At 35.6% G+C, this 18,583-nt stretch overlaps 1 protein-coding gene and 1 non-coding gene across 8 annotated transcripts in view; both read left to right on the plus strand.

The window, feature by feature from the left end:
* Positions 1–18,583, plus strand: part of Evi5 (ecotropic viral integration site 5) — a 195,695-nt gene that overhangs the window by 148,515 nt on the left and 28,597 nt on the right. For all 7 annotated transcript variants that reach the window (XM_074076472.1, XM_074076468.1, XM_074076471.1 and 4 more), the window contains one exon: positions 12,978–13,073. In XM_074076472.1, coding sequence (XP_073932573.1) covers positions 12,978–13,073 — 96 coding nt within the window. The remainder of the gene's footprint in view (positions 1–12,977; positions 13,074–18,583) is intronic.
* On the plus strand, positions 2,767–2,956 carry LOC141424363 (U2 spliceosomal RNA). Its single transcript, XR_012449309.1, has one exon. It is a non-coding gene; the product is annotated as a U2 spliceosomal RNA (small nuclear RNA).

The raw sequence follows: 18,583 nt of genomic DNA on the forward strand, positions 1-18,583 counted from the left end.
TATTAAACAAAATTAGTTAGTTGTCAGCCAAATTATTAGAGCATTTGGAATGTGTGGAGAGTCACCTAGCCATGAGCTTGGTTTATATCAATATTGCAGAGAGAAATGCCATTTGCAAAACAAAAGGTTTTGTTTTTTAAGTAGGGCTGGGAGAGTGTCTCAAGTAGTTGAATGCCTGCCTAGCAAGCATGAGGCCCTGAGTTCAAACCCTAGTACCACCAAAAAACATAAATAAAAAATTTTAAAAGATTTTTGACGAAAGGATAAGAAAGGAATTTCTGTGGTTGCACACTGTTAAACAACTTAACATAAATTCAATAAAATTAGGGATCTTTTAAAGATAAAATGAGGGCCAGGTGGGATGGCACACAGCTGTAATTCCAGCAACTCAGGAGGCAAAGGTAGGAGGATTGTAGCTTATGGCCATCCTGATCAAAAGCTGGAGAACCTACCTAGAAAATCAAACTAAAAGCAAAAGGATTGGGGGTGTGGTTGAAACCCTGAGTTCTGGAGTTCAGGCTCCAATACCACAAACAAAAACATGAAGCCAGGCTCAGAGACCCAGGACACAGAAATCAGGAGATCAAGGTTCGAAGTCACCCCTGGTTTCTTGAGATTGGGTTACTTGACTTCAAGAAACCCAATCTCACTTTGAGCACATGATAAAAGCGAAAGCACACAAGGAAGGGGTGAGGATAGGTAAGACACCTAAAAAATTAGCTGGCATTTGTTGCCCTCAACGCAGAGAAACTAAAGCAGATACATTAAAAGCAACTGAGGCCAATAGGAAAAGGGGACCAGGAACTAGAGAAAAGGGTAGATCAAAAAGAATTAACCTAGAAGGTAACACCCATGCACAGGAAATCAATGTGAGTCAATGCCCTGTATAGCTATCCTTATCTCAACCAGCAAAAACCCTCGTTCCTTCCTATTATTGCTTATACTCTCTCTACAACAAAATTAGGCAAAATAGTTTCTGCTGGGTATTGAGGGGGTGTGGGGGAGAGGGAGGGGGCGGAGTGGGTGGTAAGGGAGGGGGTGGGGGCAGGGGGGAGAAATGAACCAAGCCTTGTATGCACATATGAATAATAAAAGAAAAAAAAAAAAAAAAAAGAAACCCAATCTCAAAAATACCCAACACAAAAAAGGGCTGGAGGAGTGGATCAAGTGATAGAGCACCTGCCTAGCAAGCATGAGCCCCTAGTTAAAAACCCAGTACCACCAAAAATTTAAAAAAAAAAAAGATAATATGATATGTAGAGGAAGATTTGGAAAGAAATCATTGCAGAAATCATAAAAGATTAGTCTATTCAGTAAAAAAATGATGTAATTGGGAAAAGTGAAATATTGGCATGGAGGAAAGCTTGAATAATAATCACAATGAATGCAGAGAGTAAGGGTATAAAACAACTGTTAGCGAATAGATGTGATGGCAGGTAATGTAATACTAAAGGTAATTAGGGGGTCCCACAATAATAGGAGAAAGATATATTCAAAGATATAAACAAGAAAAACTCCCTTGAAAGTAAGGAATATTCAAATAAGAAAATTAAAAGAACATCCCAAATTTACAGAGGGCCCAGGAGAACATGCATAAGTAATATGTATAAGTAAAGCCTTCTTGGAATGACAGTTTCGATACATGCTATGTTCTGCTATGTTCTGTCTCATCAGCATGGTTTATATTGTATTAGTGTGTAATGATTCAAAGAATGTGAGGCTAGTACTGGAACCTAGCTTCTACCTCTTGTTTTTTCTGGCTAGTCCTATAGTCTGGATAATTAGGTAACCATTGAATACATTTAATCCTCTAATCCTGGTGGGGCTCAGCTGTTTCTAGTTCAAGCCTCTTATAAGGACAAATACAATTAAGGGGCAATAACAAATAAAGGGAATTTTTTTTTCAAATCTGAAGAAAGCCTTACTAAAAGAAAGAAGTGGTAAGAGCTGGAAGTGGTGGTGCATGCCTATAATCCCAGCACTTGGGAGACCTGAGGCAGGAGAATCTTCAGTTTAAGGCCAGCCTGGACTACATAGCAAGACCCTGTCTCTTAAAAAAACAAAGAGAGAAGTGGTGATAAGAATCTGGAGTAAGGAAGTAATAAGAAGACTAGATCATAATAGATCAAGCTGAAAGAAGATGATGTAGAGAAATAACAATGTTAGGTAATAGAATGACAAAATGATGAAATGATATTCACATGGTTCCAAAAAAGCCATTTGGAATGAATCTCCACACCACTGCCCAACTTGCTTGTTAGAACCTTAACTTAGCCTAGTATAACAGTGTTTATCATTAGTAAATGGGCCATATCATCATCTATTTTTCCTCTCAGGGTAGACACAGATGCTGCTGTACACTGAACAAAAGCATCTGTTGGCCTACTTAGACTTTATTTCTGTAGTATCCAAAACGAATAAATAAGTAATAGGGATGGATCTTCCCCTGGGATAACCCCCATGAATGTAACAATCCCACTATTCAGAAGGTAAATCACATTTTCTTCAGCTACAGAATTTTACAGCTGTGTGAGCATTGTTTCAGTTAGCAAGATAAAGCTTAATGAGTGGTTTGTTTGATGCGTTCCTTTTATATGAATAGCAAATCTCTCTCTCTCTCTCTCTCTCTCTCTCTCTCTCTCTCTCTCTCTCTCTCAGAGGTTGTGTGTGTGTATGACTAACCTTATGCTTTTCTGAGAATTTAGAGTCATTGCCTGTTCTGTAGAATATTTTTTCAAAGAGACAAATGATAAAAATAACAGAGTGATCACTTCTCATCCTTTTGGCTAAGATCAAGTGTAGTATCTATTCTTATCAGTTTACTATCTGATATGTCCTCTATGCTATGACAATATACTAAATGAATTTGGAGCAGGGAAGTTATATAGGAGCTTGGTTCCATCAATTCTGTACAGCACCCTGGCATTACAGTATCTCCAGGAATGGAGGAGAACTTAAATATTCCTTTACGGAAAAGGATTGGAGGTGCTCAGGTAGTAGAGACCTGAATTCAAGCCCAGTAATGAAAAAAAAAGTTAGTAGTGTCATGAAAAATAAAAAATGCAGAGGTACCATTGTAAATTAAGAGAGTAAAAAGATATGAGTAGCCAGATGTAACCATGATTTGATTTTAGGCAGTAGCACAACATTTTGAGTCCTTTTGGGGAAATTTGAATATTCAGTGATATATTCAATGATTTACTGTTAATTTAGATATAATGGCATTTGGTTATATAGAATAGTTCCTTACTCCTAGAAGATGTATGCTGAAGTATATGGTAGTAAAATAATATATATATATGCATATATATATATCTGCAGTTTATATTCAAGTGGTTCAGGAAAGCATCTGTGTATACACAGATATATACACGTATAGGGAAAGAACAAAAGCTAATGTTGCAAAATATTGAATACAGCTGAAACGCATGTGGGTGTCATTGTACTATTATCTCAGCTCTTTTATAGATTTGAAAATTGAAAACTAATAAGGTGGGGAAATTTAGCCATGTGTAAATAAAATACTAGATCCTTTTATATTTACCTCCTGGTCTAGGGTCCTTTCTGCTACCTCAGCTATTGCATCAAATACATTAACTAGTTGCTAACTGGTTAAATTCTCAAAAACTTATAGGCACATTATCTGATCATGTAGCGTATTTAAAAACAAAAAAAAAACTATAGCTTGAAACACAGCTTTTAAAATCAGCTATAATCCTGTCTTAAACAGTGTCCTCTGTGGCAAGTTAGGGTAAGTTATAACCAACATTAAAAACAGATAAAGAAATTAACAAGAATGGCCTTTTAGGCATGCCCATTATAATTTTCTTAAAAAATAAACCTAAGTTTGTCCATTTAAGCAAGTCTGAGATTCCTGTCTTTTCTTTTTCTTACCTCCCCAATACATTTTAGTACTAAACCCCACTTTTCCAAAACAGTTGTTCAGAATAACTTAACTGCATGTTCATCTTGATTTTAGTGCCCTATAACATGTAAAAACATGTTGTTTATAATCTTAGTTCTATTTCCCTCATTTTCTCTTAAACATCTTATTTAATTGTTCAACTTTTTAAATGGTGACTTAGAGACAATTGGATGTAGGTAAATGTACCTCTATTTCTACTGTGACCTTGCACACACTGCATAAATACATATTCATTCTATATTTTCCTGTGGACCGAAGCATCGTGTTGGTTGATTTTTCAATAAACTAATAGAATATGTGATATGACACAGCCAAGACACACTCTGTCTCTTCCTTAGCCTTCCACTGATCGCAGCTTCCTATGATTAGGAGCTAAAATAGGTGAATGTATATAGTTAAAGGTCATTAACAAACAGTTCAGTTCATGTAGTTGAATACCAGAATCATTGCACCTTATTCCTCTATACACGTTGGTGTGTTATATTAGGGAACATCACTTTTTTTTAACCATGTCAATCATCACCTAAATAAATGGGTTAGAAAATGGAACATTTCTCATTTATTGTCATATCTTCAGATATTGATGATTTCGGGTGTTTAAAGAATTATTTTGCTACTCTGCAAGTCTTTGTTGTTTCTTTATTCTTTAAAACAGTTCTTAGTTTTTACTCATAGAGGTCATATGTGTGGAATCTTCTCAGGTCCTACATATTTTATTTAGTTCCTCATCACACATTACCAAACTTTAAAGTAATATTTTCTGTTTGAGAGCTGGGTTAACCAAGAAAGGGATTAGAGTTCAAAATTGAGCTAACCTCTGAAGACAGGGAACTGACCAGCTGAAACTAACATGGAAATAATGTGAAGTGAAACTGATAGCAGAATTGAAAGAAATGAAATTAAGAGCCCTTGACAGTTTTCCTCTATTTTTGTTTTTAAATATATTCACTCTGGAAATGTGAAGACTGTTGGTAAATAAGTTTATGAGTTTTGGTCATTTACCATGGTGACGGTAGTTGAAATATTTATCTCTTTGTTATATGTAAAAGTAAAATAAACCCTATAATGAAATTAAACTGGGATAATACTTGAAATACTTGAGAATAATACTTGAGGATAAGATTATCTATTAGGAATTTAATAACAATATTTTTATATATGTTAATGGCATATAAGAGAATTTTGAATGAGTATTTAAAATTACTAATTTTCAAAGTTGGTTGAAACCAGTATATTTCAGTCGTAGTCAAGATTGCCTCTTGTGTAACTTTCAAAGCATACTCATTTTTTGAGCCCCCATCCAAGACATTTAGAATTAATTCAGGAGATAAGGAGTGGACTTTCTAAGTATGTATGATTATACAACTCTCAATGACACTACTCTATAATCATCTTCAGGAATCACTGTTTTAAATATTACCTAGATTATATGTTTATGTTATTGTATTAATTTGCTAAGACATATTTTTTAGAATATTTAGGTATACTTAGGAGTATTAATTTAGTATATTTTTATTGCAGGTAACATAAAATCCAACTTAAACTGGCTTAAGTAATAAAAGAGGATTTATTGTCTCACATAACTGAAAAGTTTAGAAGCAGAATTTGCTTCAAGAATGTTTCATTTGGGCTCCAACTTACCACTAACTGTGATTCTGTAGGCCCTACCTTCTTGTCATTTCCACCCTCAAGAGGTTTTCCTCATTATGTTAAATGGATAACAGATAAGCTTTATATCCATGTGCAAGATTGGTATTCCTTATGCAGAATCACATGAAGTCAGTGGTGGAATTTTCCACTCGTGATATGTTGGTGTTCAAAGTTTCAGATTTTGGAGCATTTTGGATTTCAGATTTTTCGAACTAGGAAAGCTCAACTTGTATGACTAAGTCAAATAAATTAGGACTTCATTAAGACAGAATATTTTAAAAAATGTTTAGTTCTGGGAACTGAACCCAGGGCCTTACACATGCCAAGAAAGTGCTTTAATCAGTGAGCTATGCTCCTCTCCCCTAAAATATAATTTTAGGGTAGGCTGAGTTACAGTTCCTCACTACAGTATTTTGCAGTATATTTTGTAGTTGTTACCTGTCCTCTATTATGTAATGTCAATAGAATTGGAATCATCACATCCTAACACAGTAGGTAAGATGTGATTGGTAAGGTCTAAACCAAACACCAAACAGGATAATCATACCTGGTTTGTAGCAATCAGTTGGCTCGGTGGTGTTTCAAATATTGTGACTTTCAAAACTTTTGCTGGAAGTTATGTGGTATAGCTTCTTACTCTGGGCCTTACGGTTACATTGAACATCTAATCTGAAAATTCAGAATGCTCCATAATATGAAAGTTTTTGAAATTGACATGATGTCATAAGTAGAAAATTCCACACCTGACCATGATGACCTTACAGTTGAAGTCAAATGCAGGTACTCTAAAATATCACATAAAATTACTTTGAGCATATGTGAATAAAGAATATATAAAACATGAGGTTGGGCACCAGCAGCTCACATCTGTAATCCTAGATACTTGATAGGCTGAGAATGGGAGGATCTTGGTTCAAGACCAACCCAGGCAAACAGTTAGCAAGACCCCACCTCCAAAATAATCAAAGCAAAATGGACTAGAGATGTGGCTCAAGTGGTAGAGCACATGCTTTGCAAGCACAAATCCCTGAGTTCAAACTCCAGTCCCACCAAAACAATAAATAAATGAATTTTTATCTTTAGACTTAGGTATCATCCTCAAAATATCTCATGTATATGCAAATGTTCCAAAATCCAAAAATAATCTGAAATTCAAAGCACTTGTCCCAAATATTCTGGAGAAAGGATACATCACCTATGTTACTCTCCTTTTTTTAGAGTAAATTTCATATGAATCTTATTAAAATACTCACATAGCATTACCAAGAACAATATAATAAACACTTTCAAATATATCTTTTCAGATTAAGGTTCTAGTAAAGTGTAAATAACATAGTATTCCTAGAACAAAAGGTAGTTTTTTGTTGGATTTTGTTTTGGTTTGGTTGGGTTTGGTTTTTGGTGCTGGGGATCCATGCCAGGTCCTGTCACATACTAGGCAGGTGCTCCATCACTGAGGCAGATCCCCAGCATTCAAAAGGTTGTTTGTTTCCTGAGACAGGATCTCTATATGTAGCCCAGGCTGTCCTCAATTAGCAGTCCTTCTGCCTCTGCCTCCCGAGTGCTGGGATTATAGCCATGTGCCTCCATGCAGAGTTTGAAAGAAAGGTTTAAATGAAGAACAACTAGGTACTCTTTAGAAAATGTATCTTTTTTATTACATATAAATGAAGTACAGTGTGGAGCAGTACTTAGTTTTTAGCAGGTGATGGGAGGAAAGAGGGAGTACATTGGTTTGTATTCGTAATTTTTCCTTCCAGTATTTTATGAAGATGTTCAAACATATGAAAGTTGAAATGTTGTATCATGAACACCCATAAATGCATTGCCTCCATTCACTATTATTTTTTTTTCAACTCTGCTGGGTTTGAACTCGGAACCTAACGCTTGTTAGAGAGGTGCGCTCTACCACTTCAGTCATGCCCCCAGCCTTTATTTGCTTTAGTTATTTTTCAGGTGTGGTCTTGAATTTATGCCCAGATTGGCCTGGACCTTGGTCTTCCATCGTATGGCTCTCATGTAGCTTGTACAACAGGCATACACCATCATGCCCAGCTTTTGTTTTTGGTTTTTTTTTTTTTTTTTTGCGGTACTGGGGTTTGAACTCAGGGCGTACACCTTGAGCTACTCCACCAGCCATTTTTTGTGATGAGTCTTTTCAAGATAGGGTCTCATCACGGACTACTTCCCCAGGCTGACTTTGAACCACAGTCCTCCTCATCTTTGCCTCCTGAACAGCTAGGATTACAGGCGTGAGCCACCAGCACCCAGCCACGCCCAGCTTTTTTGGTGTTGCTGAGATGGTGTTGTTACTAACTTTTTGCTAGGCTGATCTCCCCATCTCTACTTCCTGAGTCACTGGCGGCTGAGCTGCCTCACCTGGCCACTATTAATATTTTTGTTTGCTTGTCAGATACTCATCTGTTTGCCATTCTTGCCATCTTATTTTTTTGATGTATTTGAAAGTAATGTACTGTTATACTTTATTGTATTGTACTTTCACATGCATACATGTCATTAACTGAGCTATTATTGACCTTTTGATTAAGAACTTTATATAAAAAACTTCTTTAATATGAATCCTTATTATAGACATCATAATTAATTGTTAACATAATTTCTCAAAAATACACTCAAAAGTAAAATGTGCATCTATGCCTTACACTCTCTTAATATAAAGTTTCACTTACAATGTGGCAAGAGGTATATATTTATGGTCTCTTCAATGAAAGTGCAGAATACCAAAATTGATATATTGAGTCTCTTTTTCTTAAATTCACCAATTAGTTTTAATTAAGAAACCAGCTAACTGGCAATCAGCAGCTTAAAAAAATGCTCATTTCTGGTAAATTTATTAGTGTAGCTGACATTTCCCCACCTGCTTATCATAAGCATGTTGTGGACCCTTTGAACATAGAAAGCAATAAAAATAGTTGGGAAAAAACTTAAACATAGATAATTGAATGAGCTGTCTCAGAAACTAAATTAAATTGATATTTGCTTCTTAGAATAGAGTAGTTCTTCAGTATGTTTTTGATACTTTAAAAACATTCGTTTTATACTTACAGGATCTTTGTTAAAAGGCTCTCTGAGTTAGCATATTTAAATAAGAGCCTGTTAATAGAGTATAAAAGTCACAGACTTGTACATAAAAGGTAATTTATACATTCTTAATTAAATACCATTCAGGACATCTCACTTGTTACTTCTGTTTTTGAAATATCAGCCATTTCTCCTTAAGGCAAACAAGTGAATCAGAACTATCCCGTGCAGAGTTTTCTAATCAGTGTATCTGTCATACTAGTATGCCACTGATGTGTGACAAGTGTGCTGAGGTAATCATTGTTTTCTTCAGGGTTATTGCCAGAGCCTAGAACAGTTTAATCACACTCTTTCCTGAGTTTACAGAGCATGCATTAAAAATTATTGCATGTGTATGTGTCTGTGTGTGCGTGTATGTATGTGTACGTGTGTGTGCTTGTGTGCGTGCGTGTCTGGTGTGTGTGTGTGTGCGTGTGTGTGTGTGTGTGTGTGTGTGTGTGATCTCCCCAGAAACACTGGCATAATGGGGCATCGTAGTCTTTTTGCATATAAAACCTTTGCAGTTAAAACTCAACATCTTTTATAAAGTTACATTTAAATCTAAAAAGGACCATTGAAACAATTGGACTTAACCAACTATATAAAGTTTCTTACTCTTAAAATTCTGACTTTTTCTTCAGTAAGTAGAAGTTCAGCAGTTGGACGTTCTTGGCACACTTCTGTGATCTTAGCACTTAGGAACCTAGATTGTGAGTTTGAAGCCAGCCTAGGCTCATAGTGAGTCCACTGTCTCAAGAAACAAAAAAAAAAGTTCAAAGAACATGAATTTTTTTTTTAGATTAAAAGCATTCCCCCCCTTTTTATTGTAAAGTTTCTTGGCTACCCTCTTACTCATCAAATACTACCTTTTCCCCAAGAAATTAAAGTGTTATAACAAAGTTGGTTTTTTGGTTTTTTTAACTATACCCTTTGGAGTCACTTGGTTGCTTTTTGTGAAATCAGATTTAATGAACCCTGTTTTGTCAGAATTTTTTTTCATTTCAAGTTTCCCTGTAGGAAAAAATGACATGATTTACAATTGCTGGTCATTCCACAGCCTTTCAAACCCAAATTCTGTCTGCCCTCTTGGACTTCTTTATAGTGGAGTTGACCTTGGACTCTCATCTTACCTGTCCTGATAATTTTGTGTTACACCACATCTTCCTAGTAGTGGATTTCACTTTTTACTTAGGAAGTGAATATAGTATGCCAAAATTAGACAAGAACAACCAAAAAATTATCAAAAGGACAGCTGAACATATCTAAATGAGTGATCCTCATCAAACTAGTCCCCTTTAGAAGTATATTTACTTAGCTGCTGCTGCCATTTCTTATGACATATAGGATTTGGAGAATTCTTTCTATAATAGTTTCATTTACTTTATATCAATGAATACCCTCCCTCATATTTTTTTCTCTCCTTGCTACATTCTTCTTTCCTGTTTCACTCACTTAAATCCGCTCTCACACCTTTTTCACTTTGATGATGTACAGAACTGAGGTTGAGTAAGTCTGCAGCCAAGGAAAACCTTAAGATGAGATAGTCATGAAACAGACTGAAACTTAGTAATGAGTTCACTAGTCTTCTATTGTTCTAATGTTCTTGAGAGGGTAGAGGGTGCTAGGGAACCAAACCCAGGCTTCATGAATGCCAGGCAAGTGAGCCTGGCATATACTACTAAGCTATATCCACAGCCAAATTCTGTTGTTCTGTTCCTTTGAAATATTTCATTTAAAAAGCAGAATGATTAAAAATAAAATGCAGATACATTATATGCAAGTACTACTACACTACTATAAATTGATAATATGGGTCATTATCTCATTAGCTTAGGGCTATAAATGCAAGGGGCTGAACCATTTCAGCTCTAATGCCTTACCTATTGTAATTCATATTTAAATCAGCAAGGGCTAAAATACATACTTAAGCAAAAACATGGGCTTCTATAACAAATCCTAAAAAGTTAATTTGCTTGAATCTTTGCATCATTCTCCTATACTCCTGTTTGCTTCATTGATGCTTATATTCAGAATGCTGTAAACGAGAGTAAAAAGATATCAACTGTCTCTATGACCCTTACACAAACAATTCACTCCGTTTCATTTAAGTTTCTTCACCTATGGAGTAGGAATAATAATAATAGAATCTACCACACAGGGTTGTTGTAATGATTATGTGTAAAGGGCTTAGAGCAAATCCTGACACAGTATAAATACCATCTTGCTCCACAAGAGAATTAAGCACTACAGAAAAAAGAAAGAAAAAAATAGGAGTTTTTGACAGGATGCCACCTAGTTATACCAGTTCAGATGCTTTGGAATTATGAACATATGAAGATGCTGTAGTCATTAGGGCTTGATTCCAGTGGGGAGAGCCTGAAGTGAGAAGGGCTCATAGGTGCTCAAGTATGCTAGATATTATTTTGATCACAAATGACAGAAATCATATTCAAATTAATTTACATAGTAAACCTATTACCTCATTTAAATGAAGAAACTTGAGAAGGTTTCAGAGAGGTTTGTTAGGATTCCAACTTTAGTAACTGTTATTCCTGCCTGCCATTAAGGCCAAATTAAGATTTCTAACTAAATTTTAAAAGAATTTATTTTTCTTAAACACAGGCTTATGGCTGAAAATCATAAAAAAAATCTTTTGAATAAATTTAACAAGTTTAGCATATTTGTATCTGGTATTTGTGCCCAAATAGGTAAGAAAAAAAAGTATAAAGCCTATAGAAGCTATAGTCTTGCTTTTATATCTGTACAAATAGTTATACTGAACCAGTTCATCAGGCCATATTCCAGTATAAGATTTTTTTAAGACAAGTTGCCAAAAGAAAACATAAGAGGGTATATAAGAATAACTTGATGAACAAATTTGTACAACCGTCTAAAATTGGTAAGGATATCATCAAGGTCACTGTCAGTTAGTTCAGAAGAGTTATCCTGTGGGACTGGTGCCCTGAATGTACAGGGTAACTAGCCATTCTGTTACTGGAGAAGTTCTAGTTATTTCTTCTTCCTGCCAAGGATGTATGTAGGAAGAAAGTGGAGAGTGGACTTGGCTGTAATCAGATGTCGAAAGGAAATGTCTTACTGTGATTTTGAAAGATAATAGGAGGGATCTCTGCATTGGAAAATGCTCTTTCCTGCAGCTCTTTACCCTCAAAGTATAAGACCTAAGACATGCTTTTAAAACATGCTTTTTAAAAACCTATAAATATTCAGATAGCACTAAAGTAACAGATAGTTTAAAGCTTTCTAAAATCACAATGTCATTTGCTGGATATGTACAGGTATTGAATGACCTTCAGGTTGTGCCATTGAGAGATAATAGTAAAGTGCAGAACAGCATGTATAGTTTGTATTCTATGGGTAAAAACAGGTGTATACGAAGTGCATTTTATTATATATGTACAGACTATCCTGGAAAGACCCACACAAAAAAAAAATTGTTAAGAATAGTTGTCTCCATGGAAGGAAACTGAATGGTTGACCAGTTAAAATGTAAGTTCATACTCTCATGGTATCAGGAATTATTTAGTAGTTTTGGCAGTTGTCTCAAGATAAGAGCTTCTAAACATTTTAAGTATCGGCACATGGCTTCTTAATTATAAACTAGAGCTATCAAAAAATCTGTTTTCACTCTTCAGTGAGCCCATTATCTTTAAAAGTCACTTTGTTTTAGCATGGTACAAGAAAAAGGCAGATCCTCCTCTCTCCCTCCCCCACCCTTTCCCAATCTGTATCCCTGGAGAATGGGCTCAACACTCTTCAGAAACCAACTCATAGGACTAAGGAGCACCTCTTGATCAGCTGTATGTAGGATTCCCAGTACACATTCCTGAACTAATTAAACAACAGATACAAGTGTTTTCCCCTTATTAGAGTAATTTCTCTTGTTTTCTGTTTCTGCTAAAGCACATGCCCAGTGTAGCTGTGGAAGTCTCAACAGCGTCTTCACTTAGTATTGAGTTGCTTATGGTTTGAATAAACAGATATCTGCTTGACAAGATAACTAAGTACATGGCCTTGAAATTTTAGGGTAGTATTTTCATCAGAGGGCCTTGTTTGATTATTGATTTCTAAGACTCCCTCCAGTGGTACATTTTGTAAATTGTGTATGTGTGTATATATAAGAATTACTTAGAAATAGTCAGTTTAAGTCATTATGAATTATTTTTCAGCAATAGTTTAAGGATGGATTGCATCAGAATTTATCTAAAGGATGTATATTTAGGCTGTCCTGTATTTTGAAATGTTTGAGTACATCCTATGAAAATTGTCTCTCTTTTTGCTTTGATGTATTGTCACAAAACAGAAAGAAGAAGGAAAGCTTCAAGGACAGCTTAACAAGTCTGATTCTAACCAGTATATTAGGGAACTGAAAGATCAGATAGCAGAGCTGAATCATGAGGTAAGTGATAAATTTTGATCCTCACATATTTCTTTCTTCCTTCCTCTGTATTGTAACAACACTTTGTTACTGGTTATGAGACTGACTCTTTCATGCTCAACATTGTCTATGAATTCTTAATTATAATTAATAACATCATCTTAGAAGATTGTCTTTTTTAGCAAGCATTTTTTCTGTTCAAATATTGAGGATTTATTTTCCTTCAGCCTCTTAATCATAATATAAAAATGATCAGTATTTTCATAGAAAAACTCATTTTTATTATAGTCTGAAAACAATGTATAATTACCTGTGTCTCAAATTTATTTCCATTAAATTAAAATTTTCCTTTACCTATCAAATAGATTTAGGTTACTTACCGTTGTGGGTAGAGGGAAGTCTTTTTACTCTTGCCTTCCTTTCCTCTCATACTGAGATTGCAAAAAAGGATACTTGCCTAATATCAGTTAACAGATTTCTTGGTATTTGAGTGCTTTTTAAACTAGTTTTACCTATCAACTATGAGATTCAACCCATGAAAATTTCAGTTTTACTAGATGTTATTACCAATTTAAATTATTTAAACTATTGTGTTTTGGGGAAAAAAAGTACTTTTTATTGTGGCTCTAGGCCAATTTCCTTGTTCTTTATTATTTTCTTTTTTATTGTGGGACTGTGGTTTGAACTCATGGCTTCATGCTTGCAAAGCAGGTGCTCTACTGCTTGAGTCACATCTTCAGTCCATTTTGCTCTTGTTATTTTCAGAGATGGGGGACTATAGCTCAGTAATAGAGTGCTTGCCTAGCATGCACAAAGTCCTGGGTCCAATCTCCAACACTCCAAGAAAAAAAAACAAGAAGAAGAAGAAGAAAGAAATTCATTGGGGCCACTAAATGAATTTAAACCTCACAGGAAAATGTTTAGACATTACCCTTTCCTGGTATTACACTCTTCAGTTGAAGTCTAAGTGTTTTTGGGTAATACCTCCTGGAGGTAGTCAATATAAAAGTAAATTGTGAGTGAAGAAGAAATAAAGCATAAACAAATGATAAATCTTACCTGTGATTCAATTTAATCTATCGTGAAGTATTAGGGACCATTCTTTTCATTTTTGCCCATGATAATATTTGAAGGATTCAAGGTCTTATATAACTTTTACCTGTTTGTTTACATTTTAAAATAATCAGGATATAAAATCAACATAGAAAAGTCATTAGCATTTCTATACACTAATAATGAACAAACTGAAAAAGAATATATGAAAACAGTTCCATTTACAATAGCTTCAAAAAAAATCAAATACCTAGGTGTAAACCTAACAAAGGATGTGAACGACCTTTACAAGGAAAATTATAAACTTCTGAAGAAAGAGACTGAGGAAGACTATAGAAAGTGGAGAGCTCTTCCATGCTCATGGATTGGTAGAATCAACATAGTAAAAATGTCTATACTCCCAAAAGTAAAATAATCTGTTTTTATCTATACCTATGTATAAGACAAGTTACAAATAAACAAGTTCTAGAAATCCTTACTCTTTTAAAACCTTAAGAATTATTTCTTGTGTGCAAAAGGTGTTCTCAACAGAAATTGTGACTAAAAATAAGGCAATATCCCATTTAAATTTTTGAGGAAGTGTTAATGTTTGTTACTGAATTAAGAAAATTATATGTGGACTGGAGGTGTGGCTAAACAGTAGAACACCTGCCTAACAACTGTGAAGCCCTGAGTTCAAATCCTCCTAGTAATGCAAAAAATATATATAGACAGATAGACTCTGTTTCAAAAACTAGTCTAAAAACCAGTCAAAAAGCATTAATGTTGCCTGTCATATGCCCTAGCTAAAAGTAATATTTTCCTTATCAGGACTGACAGAAAATAATTCACATGAGATTTAACTTTAATGTTGTTTTTTATGTGGAACTTGTGAAAGTGGTTTCTTACACAGGTATGAAACTTGACCAGTAAGGTAGAATTTTCTACTGTTCAAAGAGCTAGACCAAACTGCAAGCACCTGTTAATAAAGGTCTTAAATAATAGAAAAAAGAAAGAGAAAGAGAGATAGCTAGAAAGAGAGCTAGATCACTGAAGTTAAAGACTAGAAGGGCTTATAATGAGATGCTAGTTTTGCGGTTCAGAATAGCCAAAATCCTGAACAGGCCCCTATCAGGCCCCTGTCAGAAGTCATAGGAGATGCGAAGAGTGCAGTACATTTGGGTACCCACACTGAAGGTGAGCCTGAGGGAATTTCAAAGTGGCCAGACTATACTGTGACTCTTCTAATGTGACCAGTAGAAAGAAAGGGTAGACTGGTAGAACTAGATTATGATGCACCTTTAAAGCTAGAAGTGATTAAGTACAAAATCATTATGGGTATTCAGTTGGTGATTCTTTTTCGTTATGTTTTCTGAGCAGATTTTCATTCACCTATTTCAAAGTTTTGCCACTAGAAAGGTTAGATGACAGCAAGTGAACATTTAAACCAAGATACTGGTTGTGGCAGACTTACTACAAAAACTACTCTTGTAATTACTGTTGTATTTTTGGATCAGCCTTTTTTAAGGGAGTTAACCACAGTGTTGCTTTTATATTCCACTATTTTCATTCTTTGATAAAGCATTTCACAGTTTGATCTCTGAGGTAGAGATCAAGAGGATCCTATTGTTTGAGGCCAGCCCGGACAAAAAGTTGGTGAGACTCCATCTCAACCGATAAAGAACTGGACATGGTGGCACATGCTTGTCATCCCAGCTATGCTGGAGGTGTAAAATACGAGAGCCAAAAGACAACTAAAGTCAGTCTGACCTCTACAAGTTTAACATTTGTATGCTAGAATTTGCCAGAATTTTTGGCCTTCGGTATAAAAATTTACATTGAAATATTAATTATTGTGTTTCAGCAAGTGACCATTAGTAGTCACTTTGTTAGATAACTTTTGTACTTCTCTAAATCTTGGAGAAAAATGTTGAAATGTTCATCTTTACTGAAGATACAACCATGTCAGACATGTTACAGCAACTCTGACCTGTTAGTTTAGTCAGCTATATGATTGACTAGTTTTTGTGGAGGAGGGTGGTTTGAACTCAGGGCCTCCTGCTTGCTAGGCAGGTGCTTTTACTGCTTGAGCCACTCTACCACCATCCTTTTGTGATGGGTTTTTTTGAGATAGGGTCTCATGAATTATTTGGTTGGGCTGGCTTCAAACTGCAATCCTCCTAATCTCCAAGATCAGGAATACAGGCACCTGGCAATTGATTTTTTTTTTTTTTGAGATGGGATCTGGCTCTGTAGCCTAGACTGGCCTAGAACTCATGATCCTCTTGCCTCAGCCTCCCAAGTAATGGGATTGCAGGTATTTGTCACCATACTTAACTAGTTATATGAAGTAATAAAAGATTAAGCCGGTTATTTTTATTAATGGCTGAATACATTATGATATGTGACAAAATAATCGTTACTATTTATTGAATACCCACTATGGCCAGACATTGCATCTTGCACTTCATATTTGTTATTGCTGACACTCAGAACAACCCCATCTGAAGATGGTATTGTTCACACGTGCATGTATATGGAAACCAAGACTCACAATGATTAAGTATCTTTCTAGGCATTAATGGTTAAGTCAGGATACATATAAGCAATAAATGATTGAGCCAGAATAAAATCGAGTTTTGCCTGTTCTTTCTGTGCTACTTACACAGACATTAGAATTAGTGTCTAAAATCTCAGGAATAATAATAATAATATATTAAGAATGTTGTTCCTCCCTGACACAGAATTTGCAGACATGCAGTAAGTGAATTCTGTAGTTGACCTAGCCACAAGAACTAGGCCCTGTCTCTCCCTGCTGGCCTTTTAGAGATTTATCTTCACTTACTGCTGCTTACTGTGATCCATCCTATGCCTTCTTTGACTCTCATCCACTGCAATTCCTCACACTCTGACTAGTTTTACTTCCCATAGAAACTTTTTAAATCTGGAGCCTCTTATACCCTGCCAAGACCTTCACAGAAGCCACGATATGGAAACCCTTGCTTCCTCAAACCTAGCAAGAGCTGGGTTAGATCCTACCCTACTACCTGCCTCTTGTCTCCATAAAAAAGAACCTGAGGTTTCCAGTTCAAGTGCTGTTCCCTCCATTCTCCTACCTCTTAACCTCCCACCTGTCATCAGTAGCTATCATTGTTTGCTCTGTGCCAGACATTATACCGTTACACTTTTGGTTTTTAATCTTTGCAGCAGTCTTAGGGAGAAGGTAGCATCATTATCATTCCCATCTTATATATGATAACCTAGGTTCTGGGGGACACAATAATTACCCACAGCCATACTCTGTTCAGTAGTAGAGGTGGGATATTTTCAGTTCCAGCTATATAACTCCATACCTGTGTACGCCAAGCCCAATCAATATATGTATATATATATATCTCCTCCTTGGAAATATACAGGGGTAAGATGGTAACTACATATGGACTGGGTTTTGAAAAAATGAAATCTGACAGGCAAATTGAGCATCTAGAGCAATTAGGTCAAACATGAAACAAAATAGGTTCTGGGAGTTAATAAAACAACTGCTTTTGCAGCATGGGACTGTTTTATAATTGATGAACAGTAAAGACAATTCTGTCAATGCCAAGAAAGAAAGGTAGAAGTATATTCATGTTTAGACATCAAAAGAAACATACCCAGGGGCTGGAGGAGTGCTTCAAGTGCTAGAGCAGCTGCCTAGTGTATGAGGTCCTGAGTTCAAGCCCCTGTAGCACAAAAAGCAAAACAAAACAAAAAACTTCACAGAAATGTACTAAGGACTCATTTGACATCTTGGGCTGGTGGGGTGGCTCGAGTAGTAATAGTGCCTGCCTAGCAAGCATAAGGCACTGAGTTCAACCCCTAGTACCACCAAAAATAAAAAATTGACTTAGATATACACATCTTAGGAAATAAAAATCCTATCATTCAACGAAGTTACCAGTTAATTACACTTATCTGGATCCTTTGGAGCCTGCTTGCCATTTAGAGTCTTATTTTATGGGAGAATTCATATGTATATACACAAACTAACTGATTTGAAAATGGTTTTGGAGTACAGGTAGGTTTTAACTTTTTTTTTTTTTCTTTTGAGACATGATCTCACTGTGTAAGGCTGACCTCAAACTCAAGATCCTCCTGCCTTTCCAATGCTGAGATTTGTAGGCATGTACCACTACACCCCAACTTTGGGTAATTATTTTAATCTTCATAATTGTCCTATAAAAATTATTATTCCCAAACTGAGGGTAAGATGGAGGATCTCAAGTTTGAGGCCACCTGGGGTTGGTAGCAAAACCCTGTCAAAAAAAAAAAAAAAGAAAAAGAAAGAAAATGAATAAATAATTAAATCAAAATTATCATCATGAATGACATTTGTTAAAAATAGTATTCACGGTTGATAGGTTCAGAGAAGCTAAATAACTTGACCAGAGTCATACAACTAGTAAGTGACAGGAGCTTGAATTCAGAACCAGGACTTTGGGTTAGATTATAGTACATTA

This window comes from Castor canadensis, chromosome 6 (assembly GCF_047511655.1).
Source record: "Castor canadensis chromosome 6, mCasCan1.hap1v2, whole genome shotgun sequence".
NCBI lineage: Eukaryota > Metazoa > Chordata > Mammalia > Rodentia > Castoridae > Castor > Castor canadensis.